Source organism: Hylobates moloch, unplaced genomic scaffold (assembly GCF_009828535.3).
Source record: "Hylobates moloch isolate HMO894 unplaced genomic scaffold, HMol_V3 SCAFFOLD_17, whole genome shotgun sequence".
Lineage (NCBI taxonomy): Eukaryota > Metazoa > Chordata > Mammalia > Primates > Hylobatidae > Hylobates > Hylobates moloch.
This window is the reverse complement of record NW_026652292.1, coordinates 39,766,751-39,788,673: the sequence shown is the minus strand read 5'-3', so window position 1 is coordinate 39,788,673 and position 21,923 is coordinate 39,766,751. Positions and strand designations below refer to the sequence as shown.

The following is a 21,923-nucleotide window of genomic DNA, read 5'->3' as shown; positions in this document are numbered from 1 at the left end:
TATGTCACCCCATTCCTTCCTCAGAACCACCTGTGAAACAGCTGAGCCAGGAGCCACTGCCACACAAGGAAAGGATGAATCCTGAAGTGCTCTCCTGACACTGCTTGTGCATGGGTTATGTCTTCACTGACAGATTTCACAAACACTATCCTGGGTCCTGGGTTTGTCTGATCTGCATGCACCTCCAGAAACCAACCACAGGCCTCATTCCTACACTTACAGATGCTCCCATTGCCTGAGCCCTGCCGAGACCCCCATATCAGCCTCCTACCTGTCTGCTTCATCTAGCTGCTCTGGGGGGATGCGGTTATCTGGAGAGACCAGTTCACCTATCACCTGGGTTAACAGAGGACAGAAAGAAAAACACACTTGGGAGGCTTGTTTTCCCCCCGCAAGCTCACAGGTCTGATGCCAATCAATTCTTTGTCCTTAGGTTTATATTAGCCAGGTTTTTTGTTGTGGGGGAAGCTACCGGAGGAGAGTTTCTCCTCTTTCATAGCCTCATGACAAAGCAAATTATAATTCCCCACAGTACCTCAGAGAAAGTGAGGCTCCTTCACTAGGATCTAACATAAGCAACCAAGAACCCTTTAAGCTCTCATTATATGACCCACTTTCTTTCAGAAAGGAAAAAATTAGAGTCAGTATGGTATTCATTATTCAATAACAAAAGGAAAGGATAGGTGAAGAGGTGAGACTATAAAAGGTGGACAGTTTCTTCACTCCCACATCTTGCTAGATCAAGCTAATGCTTACTGATTAATAAACTTACTGGTTTGACATCAGTCATGCACTGAGTACAAAATACTCTTTAGAAGGAGATTTGTAAAGGGACTAGAAAGTAATTCCTACCATCAAAAAGCTCACAATTTGGCTGACATGTCAAAGGAAATAATTTAAAACTGACAAAGGGTCATTTCCATAAGTAAAAATATACACTGAAAATTCCATAAATACATATACATACAAAGTCCCCTATCTCTCTCTCACATATATAGAAAAATATGATCAAAATATTAATAACAGTCATCTTTCTGGTAGAACTTCAAATGATCTGTATTTTTTTTCTTATTTATCACTACAGTTTGAATTTCCTACAAGGAGAAGGTAGTATCTTAACAAAGAAAATGTAAATAAATTAACAACCAATTTATCAAGGGTTTGAGCAGAGGATCCTGCTTATGAATATAATATTGTACATATATCGAGAAATGGTGCTGGGATAATTGGCAAGCCACATGCAGAAGAATGAAGCTGGATCCTCATCCCTCACCTTATACAAAAATCAACTCAAAAATGGATCAAAGACTTAAATCTAAGACCTGAAACCATAAAAATTCTAGAACATAACATCAGAAAAACTCTTCTAGACACTGGCTTGGGCAAAAGAGTTCATGACCAAGAACCAGAAAGCAAATGTAACAAAAACCAACATAAATAGATGGCACTTAGTTAAACTAAAAAGCTTCTGCACAGCAAAAGAAATAATCAGAGTAAACAGACAACCCAGGATGGGAGAAAATTTTCACAAACTATGCATCTGACAAATGACTAATATCCAGAATCTACAAGGACTCAAACAAATCAGCAAGAAAAAAATAAATAATCCCATCAAAAAGTGGACAAAGGACACGAATAGACAATTCTCAAAAGAAGATATACAAATGGCCAACAAACATATGAAAAAATGCTCAACATCACTAATGATCATGGAAATGCAAATCAAAACTACAATGAGATACCACCCTACTCCTGCAAGAATGGCCATAATTTAAAAATCAAAAAATAACAGATGTTGACATGGAAAGAGTGAAAAGGGAACACTTTTACACTGCTGGTGAGAATGTAAACTAGTACAACCACTATGGAAAGCAGCATGGAGATTCCTTAAAGAACTAAAGTAGAACTACCATTTGATTCAGCAGTCTCACTACTCAGTATCTACCCAGAGGAAAAGAAGTCATTATATAGAAAAGATATTGCATACACATGTTTATAGCAGCACAATTCGCAGTTGCAAAAATATGAAACCAGCCTAAATGCCCATCAACCAACGAGTAGATAAACATACATATACATATATACACACACCATGGAATACCACTCAGCCATAAAAAGGAACAAAATAATGGCATTCACAGAAACTTGGATGGAGTTGGAGACCATTATTCTAAGTGAAGTAACTCAGGAATTAAAAACTAAACATTGTTGAAAGTGGAAGCTAAGCTATGATATAATGGGCTTTGGGGACTCAGGGGTTAAGAGTGGGAGGGGGGTGAGGGATAAAAGACTAAACATTGTGTACAGTGTACACTGCTCAGGTGACAGGTGCACCAAAATCTCAGAAATCACCACTTCTAGAACTTTTCTATGCAACCAAACACCACCTGCTCCCCAAAAGCTATTGAAGTTTTTTAAGTTGCAGAGAAAATAATAGTAATAATAATCTTTTCTAAATAAATGGTGTTTTATTCTTCAGAAAAAAAAAAAACATTGTACACACAGTATAATCTATGAACTTATACAAAAATTCACAAAAGGGCTAGGCACGGTGGCTCACACCTGTTATCCCAGCACCTTGGGAGACCAAGGCGGGCGGATCACCTGAGGTCAGGAGTTTGAGACCAGCCTGGCCAACATGGCAAAACCCCGACTCTACTAAAAACACAAAAATTAACCAGACGTGGTGGTGGATGCCTGTAATCCCAGTTACTTGGGAGGCTGAGGCAGGAGAATCGCTTGAACCCAGGAGACGGAGGTTGCAGTGAGCTGAGACCGTGCCACTGCACTCCAGCCTGGGCAACAAGAGCAAGACTCCATCTCAAAAAAAAAATTTTTTTCACAGAAAAAATACTTGAAGAAAATTATTAATGACTATGAATTTTGTCATATGTTTTCTCATTTTCTAGTACTTTTATAATAGAAAGTACTACCTCCTTCCTTAAAGAAATTCAAATGTTAAGCAATCATTCACTCTCGCTTTTAAAAAAAAAAGAGTAAAAGTGCTTTTAAAATAACCATTTACTTAATGGCATACCTGGAATAAGTGCTGTGCTGATAAGGATGTCTACCTCCTTGCATTGTTGAGCAAAGAGTTTCATTTCGGCTTCAATGAACTCTTTGGACATCTCTTTTGCATATCCTCCTTGTCCCTCACCAGATTCCTTCAAGTCCACCTCCAAGGGCTCAGCACCAAGAGACTTGAACTGTTCCAAAGCTGCAGCTCTAGGGTGATTGTTAAAGTGGAAAGAGTAGTTATTTCAGGCCCTAATAAAGAAGTCAAGATCATCATTTACATATACCTTTTTAAGAACAACAGACCATATATTCAAAAGTCAACAGTCCCTTTGATGTCGTACTTAATTGTTCCAATTTTTTTTCTAAAGGCAAGTAACATATTTATGAGAATATTCTTTTCTGAAAGAAAAAAAAACTACTGAGAATTCCAACTTCTACTTAGTTAAGTTGCAAAAGCGATTTCACAATTGCCAACTCCAGTAATCAATTGTGTTCCTTATGACCCCGATGTGGATGACGATGTGATACCTGATACACATCAGGATTTGGTATCATTCAAATCACTCAAGATGAGGTTTTTCACTTGTAAATATTCTGAATTTGTTCTTACTAGAGACCTTTCCTACAAAAATAACTCTTTATATGTAAAATTATTCTAATAAAGTGATTTTTTGCCCCCCAACCAGTCCTCATTAAATTGTGTTTGCAAAAAGTAACCTATGAATAGTAGTAAAGGGTAAAATGTGAAAAGCCAAAACATTTAAATTATATAAAAATAAATTCAGTTTTAAATAAACAAATAAATGCAACCCAAGTACTGTCTCCTGGTTGGAAAACCAGAGCCAACAAAGACCTCAGGTCTGTGGTGGACGTGCATGTAACTCATCAATATTCATTCCACTACAGTAAATCTCAAACCCCCCTAATGACAATAATCACTCAGGGTACTTGTTAAAAATTCAAATTCCCAGGCCCCTTCCCAGACCCACTGAATTATAATCTCCAGCAAGCAGGCCAGATGCTGTATTATTTTTAGCAAGAGTTGCAGTTCATCCTTGTCATCAGGGAAGTTTGGGAAACCGTGATCTGGGCCAATAAATCCCTAGCAACCATCATGGTCAAGAGTATGCATAAAGGGTAGGACATACAGTCCATGGTTGAGCAAGAGGTTCTCCCTCTGATGGCTTGAGCAAGGAATCTGGTAGCCCAGCTTGCCCCCTGGAGGTAAAGTTGCAACCACAAGTGGACTCAGCCTTAGGAGGAAGCCAAAGCCAAGGACAGCAGAGAGGAGTGACAGAAACTGGTCCTTGATAGCACGGAGGAGCATCTCACTCTAATGTGAAAAGGAAGTCATTCCCCTGGATTCTTAGTTAGAAGAAATAATACATTTTCTTATGGTTTAAGCCAATCTGAGTTGGTGTTCCATTTGTGGCAGCCATAGGGATACAGTTCTTTAAAAAGCTTCAGAATTGTCTACCAATATTAATAAGAAATAGATGAATTCAAAATTTTATATTTGTATTTATATGTTATATATATACACACACATATGTGTGTATATGTGTATACACAGACATATATATTATATATACACACATATATATGCATGCATATACATATATATATACACATATATGTATATAAAATAACCCAAATTTTGTTCAAAAGTTATATATATATAATTTTTATAAGAAATTACACCAAAATATCACTAGCAATTATATCTGGCTGATAGAATTATAAAAGGTATTTTCTCTTTCATCCTTATGTTTCTCTGTATTTTTCAATAATGAATATGCATCATTAGAAATATAAGCTGTTTCTAAATCTTTGTAGTTATATCTTTGCCCATAAAATAATCTCATAATTTAAAAATATTATAACATATTGGCATTTAAAATGTGTATATCTTTTGACTCCAATATTTCCTTAGAATTTATCTAAGGAAATAATGAGATATCTCCATAAATGTATGTTCTCAGATATAAAGTCATCCCTCAGTATCCATGGGGAATTTGTTCCATGATCCCCCTCAGATATCAAAATCCACGGATGATCAAGCCCCTTATAAAAGACAGTGTAGTATTTGCACATAGCCTACATACATCTTCCCAAATAGCTTAAATCATCTCTAGATTATTTATAATGCCTAATAAATGTAAATTTTATATAAATAGTTGTTATACCATATTGTTTAGAGAATCATGACAAGAAAAACGAAATTGGTACTAGCTCAGTACAAACACAATTATTTTTTCTGAATATTTTTGATCTGGTTGAACCTACATATAATAGAACATGGATAGAAGGCTTACTGTATGTACATGTATGTGTATATTGACCTACAGAGTATTGTTTAAATATAGCAAAAAATGAGGCCTAGTTAAATAAATTTCTGTACTTCTATACAATGGAATCTTCTGCAGCCACTAAAAACATTTATAGGTAAGGAAAGATCTTCATGATCTACTGTTAATTGAAAAAAGATAAATGGAACAGTAAAAATTACATTTTTAATTAATGTGTAGATGAGGAAACACATGAAAAAAATATCTCTAGGCAGTGAGACTTTAGGGTATTTTATTTTCTGTTCTTGTGCTTTTTCATATTTTTCTGAATTGGAAGAATAATCGTGTACTATTTTCTGACAGGAAAGAAAGCAAGGTTTTTATATATTTAAACTTTGTGATACAGGCATTAGGCAAGATAATCACTATTGCTAAGAGGGGTACCTCCTAGTTATTGTTTGAAAGAATTCAAAAATCAGACCATTTAAATACCATTGGGCAATGAGCTGTCTGTAAGTTTTTAGGATATTTAACTGAAAATACATACCACTCAATCTTCCAACACGAATTTAAAATCAAGTATGTTTTCCAACACATTTGGATTTCATACTTATAATATGAAACCAAACCCATCTCAAAATAGTGACTAGAGTAACTAATGAGTTATAATTCTTAGAAAAGTATTAAATCACTTCAGCCACATCTTTCTTCACTGTATACTTGAGATACCTGTATAACGAACTTAAATATAAAGAAAAATTGAGTTTTTGTATTTTTCTAATATAAGCAACAACCATATTCTAGCTGTTGATTGTGTACACAATCTAAAAAATGACATCAATATACTAAATTCTCAGTAGTTCACCCACCACCAAGTTTCAAATCACCTTTAGGTCAAATACATACATTTCCATTTTAATACTACTGTCCACTACAATGAAAACTTAAACAACCTGCTTTCTACGGGCTTGGAGGTCTTGAGAAAAATTCACATCGACAAACAGTAAAAATAAAATGACAGGATCAATGGCATGCTTAACTCTAGCTATCCTTGGTTTGTGTCCTGGTTACTTTGGAAATGCCTTATTTTCTCATTTCAGCAGGACAGCTTTTTTCAGTATATCACTTTAACTCTAGATAAAGACTATTAACCATATTCTGTGGAACATTCTTTACTCTGAAAAGTCACATTCTTCCAACTTTGAATGGTTGTTTTTCTTTTTTGATCATTCTATATTCAAGATTAACAGTTGTATTATTCCTCCAGTACCCTCAGCTGATAATAAATAACTACATTTTTCAACCTCAAACATTATTAAAACACATATTAACTGTACTCAATTGACATTTAATAAAATCCAGTGTCTAGTGTCTTCTGAAATGAAGAATTTTAATCAAACTTCTCTTTAAAGACAATCTAGGAAAATGTGTGTATGTCTGCATTAAAGAAATACACAGTGTACATAATCAAGTACTTTCACCCAGGGGCTCAAAAATTATCAGAAAAATAAATGCAGCTCTGTCTTAACATAAAACACAGGAAGCATAAATAACGCAGCATAAATAATTCATGTGTTGCTAGTCAGGTGAAGTGCCAGTCAGCTTTATTTGCTTCTATTCATTCAAGGTAGGGCATGCCCCCAACTCAGCCTGCTATTTTACTCTTTCTTCAGATTCATAAACATCTTTGTTCATGCCCTAACTCGTGCCTAAAAGCATTCTGAACAGAAATAGGTAAAGCTACATGTTAGAAACTCGGGATAAAAAGGATTCTGATCCCACTGTCAATCCACCCAAGAAAACAGAGCTGTGAGTTGTTAGTTTAAGTAATACATTTTCACTTTGCATTAACTTTTAAAAAGTGGAAACATGTTTAAATGGAAAGAGCTTATAGATCAGTTGCAATGTGCTGCTTCAATTTATAAGTTTTAAGGAAAGCATAATATGGCCCTGAAACAAAATGTTTTTACCTTAACATCAGTCACTAGTAAAGCACTTACCTTGTGTCAAATCCTCGAACAATTGCACCCATCGACTTTGCTGCGCCTGCAGAAGCAAGCCCAGCAACACCACCACCAACTATCAGAATCTAGAAAAGAAGATAGACCCAGTTATGTGTTAAGGCTCATTATCAACTAATAATGAAAAATCATCAGCTAACAATTATTGGTGCTTAGTATAAGTTTAGCATCAATAAATGGCGGTGCTGATGGTGATAATGATGTTCAGCCCTTAGTAACTGTATGGAGTACATAGACTAACTGAACCACCACTGATCTTAAAATTTTATCAAAGAAACAACTGCTAGCAAAGGCCAACAACAATTCACTAAAAATAGCCTGATAATCAGCATATCCGTGTAAAACTACCTAAGCATGATCAGCATTACGTATGTTGAAGATTAACAGATTCGTTTCCACTGTCTAAAAGTTCCTTCTACTAAAAGTCCCAGTGTGGCAATCTAACTACCTTTATCCTATCAAATTATAAGGCTTTTCTTTGTTCATCAAACATCAAAACACATTTCAAAGATGGGTACAACATTGGTGAAACATCTACCCCAACCTCTATTTTGAGCCAAAATGCTTCTGAAAGGAACAGCTGATGAGCAACCACAATTCTGAACCATTTTGAGCAACTCTCCCTAAGTCTGAAGCAATGTAACTAATGTCCCTAATCACGGAAGGATCAGCAACAAGAGAACCAAAGAATTCCTCAGAAACAAGAGTCTCCCCCAACCCCCGCCTTCTAAGAAACAAAGTAAGAACAACAATGTCTCCAGTCTGGAAGGGCCTTCCAGAGTAAAGTCCTGTTGTATATCCCATAAACAGTCAATTGAAAGCAACACTTTGTTTCTGTAGAAAAAAAATGCCACCCACAGAATCAGTGAAGCTTACAAATTGTCACCCACCCATCATGCCCACATGTCCTTCTGCCTTTACAAAGACTAGGCTAGTCAGACTGCTCCAGTGAGCTCTGGGCAGTGTCTCAGAGGTCATGTGAATTGATCTTGATAATGGGGTGTTTGGTGCTGTGTTTGGGGACAGGGGTAAGTCTATAGGAAAGGGGGCAAAGAGTGACCAGAGGGAATAAGCAGGCTCTAGGCTCCAAAGCACCAACCTCTTCCACACAGAAGCTCCATCACCACTTAGAGAAAGAAAAAAAGAAAGAAAGAAAAAGTAAATAAAAATAAATAAAAGTCACAGGACTTGGCCAAGTTATCCTGAATCAATACATAATTAAAAAAAAAAAAACCCATAATTTAAAAAAACAGAATCTCACAAAAGCAGCAGATCTTACTATAGAAATTTACTTTTTCTCTCTAAAGCATGGAGTAAAGAAAAAGACACAGCAAATAAGAGTCAGAGAGCTTAGGTCAAAATCCTGACTGTTACTAACTAGTTCTGGGTGATCTTGGGCAAGCTACTTATCATCTGCAATACAGCAATCAAAGTGCCTTCTCAGACTGTTGTTACATTAAACAATTGAATCTAACCGAAGCGCTTACTGCTAACTGTTACACTGTAGGCATATGCTCAAGAAATAGTAGGGGGCCAGGCAGGTGGCTCAGGCCTGTGATCCCAGCGCTTTGGGAGGCCAAGACAGGAGGATCCCTTGAGCTTTGGAGTTCAAGACCAGCCTGAGCAACATAGTGAGATCCTGTCTCTGTTGAAAAAAAAAAAGAAATAAAAACTTTTTTAAAAAAAGAAATAGTATGGGAAAGGGCAGGAGAAAGGAAATAACTTTAGGAACATTGTTCGTGTTCACTCATATAACCTGCCCCTCCTCTGGCCTTCCCCATCGAGTAAAGGCAGTAATTATGCACAATTGTTTAAGCCAAAATGGGGAATTCATCAACTCCTCCCTTTGCACATATTTCCATTTCCAATTCATCAACAAGTAGTACTGGTTTTAACTCCCAAAGATCATCCCTAATCCAGATAAAATCCTTCACCTTTCTCTACATTTCTGGTGCCACCATCTTCCCAGGTGCAACCAATTGCTGACAGATCTTGCCTTCACCCTACTATCCATTCCCCCACAGAACAGCCACATGATTTTTTTAAATCCTAAACCAAACATTTCCCTCACCTGCAGGAGAATCCAAAGTCTATCACATGACCTAGAAGAGAGGACTCACATGATCCAGCCTAGACCTTCCTTTCCAACATGATCTCAGATCACTCTTCATCTTGTTCACCGCACTCCAAGACCAATGGTATTCTTTATTTTTCCGGAACCTAAATACTGGAATCCTAAATGCTTGGAATCCTTAAACTCCTGTTTCCTTCTTCCATGCTTCAAATCTCACCTCAAAGGTCAGAGGAAGCTTCCCCATCACTCTACTAAAGTGGCCTGTGCCCATTACTGTCACATCATCCGGTTCATTTTTTTTTCTATGGGAAATTATCTCATGGCCAGGTGAAGTGGCTCATGCCTGTAATCCCAAAATTTTGGGAGGCCAAGACAGGAAGATTGTTTGAGCTCAGTTCCAAATCAGCCTGGAGTGAAAACTCCAGGCAGAGTGAGACCCTGCCTCCAAAAAAAAAAAAACAAGTCAAAAATAATAATAATAATAAAATAAAATTATCTCAGGTATTTATTTGATCGTTTGGCTCCTCACTATGACCCCCACTGGAGTGTAAGTTTTATGCAGCAGGGATTTTATCTTGTTCATGCCATATCCCCAGGTCCTAGAACAATGCCTCGCATATCATAAGCCTTCAACTGATTGATTTTCGTTCAATCTAGGCCAGGGGCCAAACTTTTGGCTTCCCTGAGCCACAATGGAAGAAGAATTGTCTTGGGCCACATATAAAATACACTAGCTAACACCAACAATTGCTGATGAGCCAAAAAAATAAAATGGCAACAAAAATCACATAATGTTTTAAGAAAATTAACAAATTTGTGTTGGGCCGCATTCAAAACTGTCCTGGGCCACATGTGGCCCACAGGCTGCGGCTTGAACAAACTTGCTCTGGACAGGTAAGAACCCTCCATGTTTAAAGGAAATCCAAATAAAAGACAGTATTATGCTATCCACCTTAATGAGCTGTACCAGTGCCTTCAATTTCAGAAAACTATTTCTGTCATATAACCAAAGTCCCTTAAGCTGCAATTTAAATTTTCAGTAAAGATAGTCACTTTTCCACCTTTTAAAGGCTGATTCTCTTTTCTTTAAGCCTCTTGTCTTTTGTTTCACTTTTTAATATCTTTTATTAACAGCTTTTCTCTCAACTTCAACATATATCTAGAAAGATTATAACCAAAATTAGTAGTAGACTTGTGCATCAAAGCACTCAGTCAATTTAAGAACAGCATCGAACTTCTGGCCACTATGCGTGCCAGACATTTTTGTATGATCCTGAGAAAGAAGTCAAAATTTAATCATTTTACATCTCACGTCTGCGTTGTTTGCTCACACTTTCTTGCTAAGTATTCTGGCCTCCACTTAAACCGCTTGCCATTTTTTTCACCTGGCCTGTTTTTCAAAACAATATAATTTCTCACAGCTGCTATTTGCTTTTGTTTTAATTTTTTTCCAGGAGATTTATTTTGTGTGAGAACTCTGGGCTTATATAACAAAGTACTTAAGAGCAGGAAGCACCAGTAAACCTGTAACCTACAGGTGGGTAAATGACCACATTTAAAGTCAAGTTTCCTGTACCTAGTGCTATGGTTTGGATATGCTCTGTTCCCACGAAAACTCATGTTGACATGTGATCCCAAATGTGGCAATATTGGGAGGTGGGGCCTAGTGGGAGGTGTTTGGATCATGGGAGTGGATCTCTCATGAACAGATTAATGCCCTCCCCAGGAGTGGGGGGTTGAGTTCTCACTCTGGGGGTTAATAGAAGAGCCTGGCTCCCTCAGTTTCTCTCTCTTGATTCCTCTCTCACCATGTGATCTTTCTTGCACACGCCTGCTCCCTTTACACTGTCCACCATGAGTTGAAGCAGCCTTGAGGCCCTCACCAGATGCAGCTGCCAAATCTTGAATTCCAGCTACCAGAATTATGAGCCAAATAAACCTCTTTTTTTAAATAAATTACCCAGTCTCAGGTATTTTCTTTTAGTAACACAAAATGGACTAAGACACCTAGCCTCAGGGTTTCCATTGTTACTGAGCGTACATAGGATTGAAGGATCACAATATGACCTCCTGTTCTTTCAGCAAGCCATCATCACCTCTCATTGTTAACTGCTCCTCTCTGCTCTCAGTGTAGATTAAAGAAGCTGGCACCATTTCTTTCTGCCAAATACCCTGATTACACCACCTCCCATTTCCTGTCTTCTTGATCCAAAAATTGACAAGAAGTGAAGAAACCAAAAATACCTTGTATATGTGCCAAAATGTTGCAAAAATTGAAAACCCAGAATCTTCTGAATGGTATCTTGAAGGTTTTTTAAAAAAATTAATAATATATAGGCTACAGAGAACGAGTTATCCAAAATTCTTTTAAAAATTCAAATTAGTAAGTCAAAAAACAGAAAAGACTAGAACTTTCAGAAAGTCAAAGTTCATTTTTTTCCAGCAATCTTAAACGTTAAGCTTTGAGGTTTCATGAAATATTTATACACACCAAAAAGTCATCAGTGAGGTTAACATATAAAAATTTTTAAATAACTATATTTTAAGACTATACATACCCTTTCCTTTAATCAATGCATATTATAAAGAAACATTAAAAGTTGTACCTACCTTAGCTGGAGGAACTTTTCCAGCAGCTGTGATCTGACCAGTAAAAAAACGTCCAAAATGATTTGCTGCTAGGACAACAGCCTTGTAACTTTAAAAATAAATAAATAAATAAATAAATAAATAATTACATAAAAGGAGAGATCTCAGATTCACATATCATCATAAGTCATCAATGAAGTTTTGTCAAAGAACAATAGCTAGTATTTATGTAGTATGTACTATGTGTCAAAAACAGTTCTAAGTGTTGTATTTATACACTTGCTCCTTTAATTTTCACAACAAGCCTATGGATAGGTACAATTACTGTCTTCATCCCATAGGTGAGAAAACTGAGATACAGATCGAGAGACTTGCCCAAGGTCACTCAGCTAGTAAATGGTAGAGCCAGAAGTCTAACACAGGCAGTCTGTCTACAGAGGCACTCTCTTATCCATTATGCACCCACCCTCTTCATAACAAGTACTGTAGAACATAACAGAAAATGTAATGAAAGAAAGATAGGAAAATACTAACAATGGTTTTCTTTGGGTGCTAGGACTATATATCCTTCACACTTACTTCACTATATAGTCCAAATATTCTTTGATGACTAGGTAGTACTTAGGTAATGGGGGGAAAATCTTTAAAATAAAAAAAAATTAGGTCAGCCATAGGCTTGTAGATAATAAGATTTCAACCTCGGAGAACAGAAGAAACACTTCCCTTGATCTCTAATGGTTCAAAGTATGGGATTTTCTGACATACTGACCTTAGTTCATGTCCTAGTTCTCTGATTACCTTTGTGACCTTGGGCAAATTTTTAACATTTTCTAAACCTTGGTTTTCCTCATCTATAAAGTAAGGACCAAAAGCATCTATCTTTTAGGGTCGTGAGGACTAAATGAGATAACGCAGGTGAAACACTTCGCATAAAGCCTGTCACATAGAAAATGCTCAGTGAATATTAAGTGTTTTAGCCAAAGAAACAAACTATTTAATAAATCAAATAATATGCATCATCTTTTCTTTAACAGGATATTTTTAACATGTTACACTAATTTCATTTTCATACCATTTTATATGTAAAAGGCACTTTTGCATTCTTACTTGGTAATATATACACTGGCTCAATATTATAAAGCAACTATTAAAACTCCCCTGCTAGGTGACAAGAAAATCTTCTCCGTGATCATATTTTTACATAATAATACTTGATACAGTAATTGATGCAAAAACATATAAAGTCACCATTATTAAGTTAATCACACTGGAGCAAAAAACAATACTTTAGAAATTACATTATCTGTTGCTCTCCTGAATTCAAGTGACAGCAATTTTTAATGGGCAAATATGACAAAGATTCAAAGGCCACTGTAAGAAATTAATTGCGGAATTAATGCTCTAAAAGATTCAGTTGCTATTCTGAAAAATAAATTATAAAAGGAGATTGATTACGCAGGAAATGTACAAGAAAACATTGATAGTGAAAAAAGTAATAAATTGGACATTTTCCTCATGACAGCAAAAAAGTTCAGAATGAACAGTAATGAAGTGGAAGTAGCACATCTTCACTGTAATATGGCCGTGTGTATGAATGAGACAGGTAATGATTTATCATACATTGTATGGATATGTATACTAGATGATTCCTTTCACACTATGCTCTCTGCATATATCAGCTCAGGACATAAAAGAGTGATTCCTCAAATTCTGATCCCTGGGTCCCTGAAGGTTTAAACTTCAGACAAATCTGGGGCCATGGTGGATGACATGGAGAGTAGGAATGTTTCTGCACAATCCTGCCATACTCAGTGTTCCCAAAGCTACTCAGCTCTTATTGGATTTATTTATATTGCCTCATAATATTTCATTTGCTCAAAAGATTCAACAGCTAAAACCACTTGATCTAGAGCGACTGGTTTTGATATTCTTTCACACATGTGCATTTCAGAATCAAGAGCACCCTTAAAACTTTACATTATACATTTTCTAGATAAAATTTTAAGTCACACATTGCATACTATAACTCCCTTACAGGCTAAATAAATTTAAAAGTGTGCAGCTAAAACACAAAGTAGAACCTATGACATATTTCCTATGCTAAAATATACAACCTAAGAAAACTTTCTGCTAATGTGTCAGGCTATAAAATGCTTTATTCATGTTAGTCATGTTAGTGTCTTTTTATGCACTGTTTTTTAAAAAAGATTTTCTTTGTGCCTCATTAATATTAGCAAATTGTCAACTACTAATAGTTTTCATGCTTAAAATCTAATTTAATTAGCTTCTTAGAGAAGTTGATTCGTAAGCATTATCCCATTTCCAGATTGTTCCCACCCTTCAAGGCAAAGTCAGCAATACACTGCATTCATGTAGCTATTCCTGTCCCTCACCCATGGCAGGCATGATTACTCAATCATAGCCACATTCCTCCAAGCAGAATGGGCCTTAGAATCCTTCTCAACGTAGTACTCCAGGCAATCAACAGAGAATGTATTAGTGCTATTAGGCAAATGAAGCTTATTACCATCTTGACCTTAAAGGTAAAAGACATAGCCCTCAGTTATCAATATGGGTTTTGACATCAGATGAAACTTCCTCTAGTCTAGGCCTTTTTCCTATTCTTTAAATATTTTATAAATTTACCTAAGCAAAACTTAATTAAGATGGCAAATCCACTAATATATGCATATAATTTAACCACATGAAATTGTCACTATTCAACCATTTCTGACCTATAAAAACAGTAACTTGAACCTTATATATACATGTACACACACACACATATGAAATACAGTATGTTCCTCATACAAATAATCTGACAGTTATTTGCTTTGGTGGATGGAAACATTACTACTCTTCTCATTAAGATTAAAAAGGATATATAATAGAGTTCATTTCCTATCTAATTACTGTAAAACAATAAAATGAGTCAAAAATAATTTAAATGCACTCTCAAAAGGCTGTAATCTCCAACAATAATTACAAATAAAATCACTGTAAGACAGAAGAGCTACAGTGTGAAGGTTTCTGTAGCACTATTGTGCTTTTGTTCAATTAAAATGGAAAAGAACCTACCCCGCAATGTTGGCCATGGAGCTTAGTGCATCATATCCCTGAGCAATTGTGACTCTCGGAACCTGGTCCATTGCCAGAACTGTAGTTTTTCTTTGGGAAAGTTTATTTAGCAACTCTGGATTTTGGGCTGGGTAAATAAAACTAATCAGTGTTCCCGACGTCTTTAAAAGGTCAGCTTCATGAACACCTAATGTTGGATTAACCATAGGGGCTCGCACCTGGGGAAAAAAAAAATCAAGTCACAGCTTAAAAATATAAATACTTTAATCATATTTTTAAGCAAACAGGAAAACTTAGATAATATGCCATGACTGAAATAATACTCCAGAAATAAATCTTCCATCAATAGATTTCTGACTAAATTCTTAAGCAATATAAGGCACACACAGATGTTTACCATCTATCCCCTGCCTAACGACCTGTGGACTGGTCTGAGTAAAGGGCACACACACCTGGGAAATACAAAATACTAAGACTGGTTTGACAATTAACTGCAGAGAGGTGAAAAAATATATGGAAGCTCTACAGCAAACCTGCAGTCCCCAAAACTTATTACCCTGGTAAAATTAACAGATATTAGAATAAACAGACAGGAAGTTTTGTTGTGTGTTCGATCCTTCAAGCAAGATTCAGTCCTTGCTAATTTTGGCAAGCATGAATATTTGGAGTGATGAGACATCAAGAACATCGTAAACTAAAATTAAGTATAGATTTATGTCACTTTAAAATTCCAGATGACTATTTATTAGATGAACACAATTCACACTAGTAACCTTGCTGAATTGGGTTTAAGCCAAAAGCTACAATATATTCTGTTACATTAAGAAGTATCAACTAAGTCAATGAATACACACTCCATATGCTTGAAAGTTTCCAATATCCACTTTTTAAAGCCAAATTTTTTAAATTGTATTTTAAATGTATTTTAAAATGTTTTAGATCCAAGTTTAAAATCAACCTTCAAATAAAATATCCCATTTCATTAGTTCCCAGTTAGCAATAGTGCTTTTAGGCAAGTAAACACAGAAAACACAGCCTCTGGGACTTATGTTTTAAATACAAACACAAACATTGGGTCAATAGGTTTATCTCACAGCATTTCACCTCAATTTACCTATGAGACACCTTTGTCTGCTATTCCCATTTCAGTTGTTGATCTGGTGATGCATATGTTTCTAGGTTCTGGACTTTAATTAAGGCTCTCTGACAAGGTCTACTTTTCCTCCAAGAAAATCTATAACATAGATTTAGTAAAAGTTAGAAAACAACTCTGAATTGATTCTACTGGCCCCTATCAAGTGCTCAGCTGAGACCGTTGTCATCTGATTAAGTCAAGCCAAGAGAATGTTTCCCTGAATGCGCTCCTCAGGATATTAACAGACCTGGCTCAAACAAGAGGCCCGCAAGATCAAGAAGTTTATTAATGCTAGTACTGTATAAAGTCATATAATATTCTATGTTACAGGATTTCTGAGCACACCATTAACTGCTTATATACATTGTGAATCCCTAAAAGGAACACATAGCACTTCCAAAATGTAAGCACACCGTTATAGGGCTTTTTCAAGACATCTCAAAAGATGATCCCTAGAATATATATGAAAATGAATTATACTTTTCTTTTTTCTCTAAGTAATTTTACTATATATCTAGTTATATCACCAAGTATTTGTAAACTTAAACCTTTAAAAACTTTAGCTGAGTTACAGTTAACCCCCATGCCACAAATTTTACTATTAACTTTCAATAGCAAAAATTGGTTTTGTAACTTTAGCAAAAACCACCTGTCAAGTGTTAGGATCCTCTCAAGTTATTCAGTGAGCTTTATGTAAGGAAATAAAAAAACTATGTGATTGATACCTCATAGAAATTAATGTAGAAAAAAGCTTGTATTTCCTGAAAAAATGAGTTACTTCCCCATTTGCCTTGGTTGCAGGAGGCTTAGCATTTAATTTAATGCTCAACTCTAGTTATCATCTGTGCTAGACCCTTGATACAGTCTCTCCCCCTTTCTCTAAAGGATTTTTTATTTAATATTTTAATTCTCAAGTTATTTAGTATATAGATTTCTGTTATGTATTACCTTAAGAACTTATTTTAGAGTAGGTAAAGCTACTCGCCACTCAGCCCAAAGCTGCTTTCTCCAAAATAGTCATGCCCTCTCTAGAAATAGCACGTATGTCAGTGTAAATCATTGTGCCTTCAGGTGTCAGAAGATCACTGAACATTCAGTCCCAGACTAAGTTCCATACCTTCTTTCCATTCTAGCAGTAAATGTTCACGTGTGGGTATTCTGGATATATATATGGACCATGTAGAACAAATTTTTCCTAGCCAATTAAAAGAAAATGTCCATATAGCAAATGTAAAAAGGAAGATCACTTTTTCTCTCCTCATGGCTAAACATAGATCATATTGTCTGATACAAGTTTTACTGGAGCATGAAGAATATGACAACATGCAATCATTTCTTTGAGAAAAACACACTGTTTGAAAATAGGAAAAGGTGTAACTCCAGAGAAAGTAATTTAATTTTTCTATGAAAAGATTTCAAAAAGTCAGCATGCTGTAAATGGGAGAGAAAAAAGGAATAATTACTTTGACCACCAAATCAGAAGCCAGCACTTCCTTTGCCCCTTGGATTTGGGCACCTGCCGCTCTATAGTGATCATCTGAGAATTTGGAAGCTTCGCCCGCACCCGATTCCACGACAACATTAAAACCCTGCTTGACCAAGGTCTGAACGCCAGCAGGAGACAATGCCACTCGCTTCTCATTTTGGAATATCTCTTTGGGGACTCCAATAGTCAGTTGCTTATATGGAATTCCTACAAACAAGCAAAGGCAAAAAAAAATACATTTGGTAAAAAACAAACAAAAAATGTTTAAAAACAGATTTCAGAAAATTGAAAGGGGCAATCTTTTCTTCAAAATATAACACACATGCAAGCTGCTGTTCAGAATGATGTTCCTGATTCATACTTATAATTCTTTGACTTTTTTGGTAGATGATAAGAAACTTTTATGCCTACTCTTCTGAAACTTCTAAATATTTTATTTAATCAATTGGCTTTCTTCAAGGAATATAACAAGCTTAGTTGATTTGTAGGAGAAAAAAAATGGGTTTAGAGATCCCTCCACATGCTGACTCCACTCTTCAAACTAAGCCTCTTGGGTTATGGTCTCCTTGCCCTTACTTTTAACAAAAATGGAATTAATTAGCTATTTTGAAGAACAACTGTATCCTAGACACTTTGATGGCCTGCCACACTCAAAGTTCCCTTCCAGGCAATTTGGCCACACACAATGCCTCATAAATTTCTAAGTGTTGTATCTTAAGACTCTACACACTCAGCCACTTAGACAAGGGATCAGCAACTGTGTCAAGGACAATCATCTACAGGGCAGATGAGGAAAACTAGCAGCTGCACCTTATAAGATGACTTAGACAGGAACTCTGTCCAAGGACACTCTGTGTTGGCCAGTGACTACTCAACACACTGGTTTCTCTCTCAAGGAGTTTGAATGGGAGACCCACAGAAAGGGACAAGGAGAGTAGATCAGTGCAAATGTTATTTGTAAGCACAGCTATGAGGTAATCAAAGGGAGGTCAGCAGTAACAGTGATAGAAACACCAGTAGTAGATATTTAAAGAGAGAAGATGTGTCACACCCATGAATTCTACAAATAACATTCCACTTATCCAAGGAGTAGATGGGGGGTTTCTGGGCTCTCACACTTGCCAAGAATCCACACAGTAAACCCTCATCACAAAATATAATCTGATGTGATTCTGTTCCTTGCAACCCAAAAAAGCCTATACAGTACAATCTTATATTTAGATATGGTTCAGACCATCTTTAGCTACAGGACATCAGTTTCTCCTGATGTTTTACTTAATATGCAGCATAAACATTTTTTAATGAAAAGTATCCATTTCTATATAAGGTTTATTAAAGCTTAGGAAACCCATTCTTGCAACCTAAGATCTGAATATGTATAATTTCAAAATGAATGAAATTATCCCTACAGAGTAACTTATTAAGTAAGACCTTAGAGAAATTAAGTCAACCTAGACCTGAATTTGAACACTGTCTTAGATTCCACACTACCTATACAGTAATAATTTACAGTACACAAAAGGCAAATAATGCTGAATCTTACTCCTTACTGGATGGAGAGGGAAGAAAATAATAGAAAGCTGGCAAATATTTGGATTGACATACAAAGCTCAATCACATACACTTAGCTCAAGTTCACTTATCTGACAACCTCAAATTGTCAGGCTCTACATGGCAAAAGCAAGGAAGCTACCAAAGATGACTGAAGCCATGTCAAAAGGATTTTGAAGCCAATTTGAAAGGGCTTCCACTGACCAAATAAGAGATAATTTGAGCACATACAAGGGACAGAGAAACTGGCTAAACAATACCAAGAGGATTCAATCAGCCAAACATAGAATGTTGTAAATTCTACAGAGCAACAATGAAATTCTTCAGTATATTAAAAGGAAAAAAGAGAGGGGAACTTATAGATAAAAAGAGACAAAAGAGACATAGCAAATACAATGTGTGGATCCTGTTTGGATCACTCTTTGAACAAGCCAACTGTAAAGAAAAAGAGGGAGGAAGGAAGGAAGGAAGGAAGGAAGGAAGGAAGGAAGGAAGGAAGCAATTGAAAAAATATGAATACTGGCTCTAGCTGGAATTGCTACACTTTTCAATATGGTAATGAACTTATGGTTATATTAAGGAAAAAATAGACTCCTTATCTTTCAGAGATAAAAATAATTAGGAAATAGTGAAGAACCAGAAATTAAACAAAAATGTCTTATACATAATCAATATAGAGATCTTGATGTCCATGGATTTACTCACAAGGACAGTTTTCATGTCTTCAACAGTTATTTACCTTTATTTTAGACACAATTTTATCACCAGGATAATCTGGCTTTCCAGAGCAGTTTAAAAGAAAGGCATCTGAAGATAAAGTTGGAGGCTTGTAGGGACAGATACCCTGCCAATTGTGACTTGTCATCTGAGAACAAGAAAAGAGACTACAAAATCTATTCAAGGCAGACATAAGATCTCAAATCACCTAGCAGTTTAGAGGTCCTTAATGAATCGACAAACAGTCCTACAAACTTAAAAAACAAAAGACGGCATTATTCTAGGTGACAAAGGTTGCCCCCCAAAATATCCATCCTGTTCCTCCACCTTAATAAGAAAATGCCATTTTTAGCTGGATACATTCCATCTAGAATAAAAGACAAAATGTCCAAGTCTCCCTTACAGATATAAACAGCTACATGTCTGAGTTCTGGACAGTGAGGTGAAGTGATAGAAGTACTGGGATGGTCTTTGGGCAAGACTGATAAAAGAGAGTTGACTTGGGGGCAACCCGCTAGGGTCCTCTTCCACTCTGTGGAAGCTTTGTTCTTTCGCTCTTTGCAATAAATCTTGCTGCTGCTCAAAAAAAAAAAAGAAAGACAGTTGACTTGGTTTAGAAGGGCCCCTTTTAGCCTCTCCTCCTTCTGGCCTGTACCCCAGAACAGAAGCAAGGAGACATTCTATCAGGGAAGGCTTTGTAGGCCACTGGAAGACTTCGGATCTTCCTCTGTAAGAGCTAGGAAGCAAGTGGCAAATTTTGAATTGAGGAGTGACATGATTGTACATTTTAAAAAGATTATTCTCACTGTCCTGTGCAGAACAGACTGTAGGGGGCAGAGGTAAAAAGCACAGAGACCATTTAGAAGACTGGTGCATCAGTACAGGTGATAGATGACGATGGCTTGGACCAAGATGATAAAAGTAGCAATGGCAAGAAGAGGACAGTTTGTAGATATGAGATATAGCTGACCTATACCTACTAGGAGGATGTAGAATGACTCCAGGGTTTCTGGCCTGAGCAACTGCAATCAAATTGCTACTAACTAAATTGGAAAGCATTAATGTAGACCAATTAATATACTTAATTCCTAATTCCTGAGCATAGATGAGCTGTATATGGTACAATTCTCAAATACTAACCTGGAATTAGAAAGAGCTTCTAGGAGAAATGGTTATTATGAGCAATAGGCTCCAGGGACAACTCAACTGGTTTATCTTTTTTGTTTGTTTGTTTTTTCTATTACCTTGTCTTCTCTGTTACCGCTGGAAATCAGGAACGTCTATAGTACATGGAAAATACAAGATAGCACTTACTTGTTTTTTGTTTAAAATGATCACTCACAAGCACCAGGCCATAAAACTACGTGGCTTTTCCTTTTATCGATCATCAGATCTATTAGTTCCCATGACTTGAAGGTTTCATTTACAATCACTGAAGTGAGACTTTACCTGGTTTTACAGGCGCTTTACACCACAGTTCTTGGTGAGTATGAAACGTTCGTAAAAAATCCTTCTTCACATGTAGACCCTTACAGGACCCCAAATTGCTAAGTAAAGGACACGAGCAGCCAGTCACCACTGTTTTCAATAGGTTTGCCATGTTGATATGAGTTCCCAATTTTCTGACTCCCCAGTTTCCTTGAAGGCAAATCACTAAGAAAAAAGAAAATAGGATGTTTACATGCCAAGAAAAAAAATATTTGTCTTTTAAACATGAAAAACATTTAAAAAATACTAATCTAAAGAGCTTGAAATATAACAGTTACATGTAGACATCTATAAAGAATTTATTTGCCAAGTTCCTTACTTATAGAAGATGCTCAAAATTCATTTTCCAGTTCAGGCATTTAAAACTTGGAATCCATTTTCCCACTAAAATTGGAGTTCTAAACTCACTATTCAATTCCAAGCCTAGGTCATATAACGTATTTGATCCTTAATGTAGCTAGAAAGCTTAAATACACAC

The 21,923-nt window shown here is 36.2% G+C and overlaps 1 protein-coding gene across 5 annotated transcripts in view; it reads right to left on the bottom strand.

Moving 5' to 3' along the window:
• NNT (nicotinamide nucleotide transhydrogenase) overlaps positions 1 to 21,923 on the bottom strand; it is a 104,002-nt gene that overhangs the window by 76,295 nt on the left and 5,784 nt on the right. For 4 of the 5 annotated variants that reach the window (XM_032135259.2, XM_032135260.2, XM_032135258.2 and 1 more), the window contains exons 2-7: positions 21,407 to 21,610; positions 17,667 to 17,896; positions 15,069 to 15,286; positions 12,012 to 12,099; positions 7,307 to 7,395; positions 3,038 to 3,225 (exon numbers count right to left, since the gene is read on the bottom strand). In XM_032135259.2, the coding sequence (XP_031991150.1) occupies positions 3,038 to 3,225; positions 7,307 to 7,395; positions 12,012 to 12,099; positions 15,069 to 15,286; positions 17,667 to 17,896; positions 21,407 to 21,557 (964 nt within the window). In that variant the 5' untranslated portion in view covers positions 21,558 to 21,610. Of the gene's footprint in view, positions 1 to 3,037; positions 3,226 to 7,306; positions 7,396 to 12,011; positions 12,100 to 15,068; positions 15,287 to 16,182; positions 16,318 to 17,666; positions 17,897 to 21,406; positions 21,611 to 21,923 lie in introns of those variants that run through there. The other variant, XM_058430095.1, reaches the window with a different exon arrangement.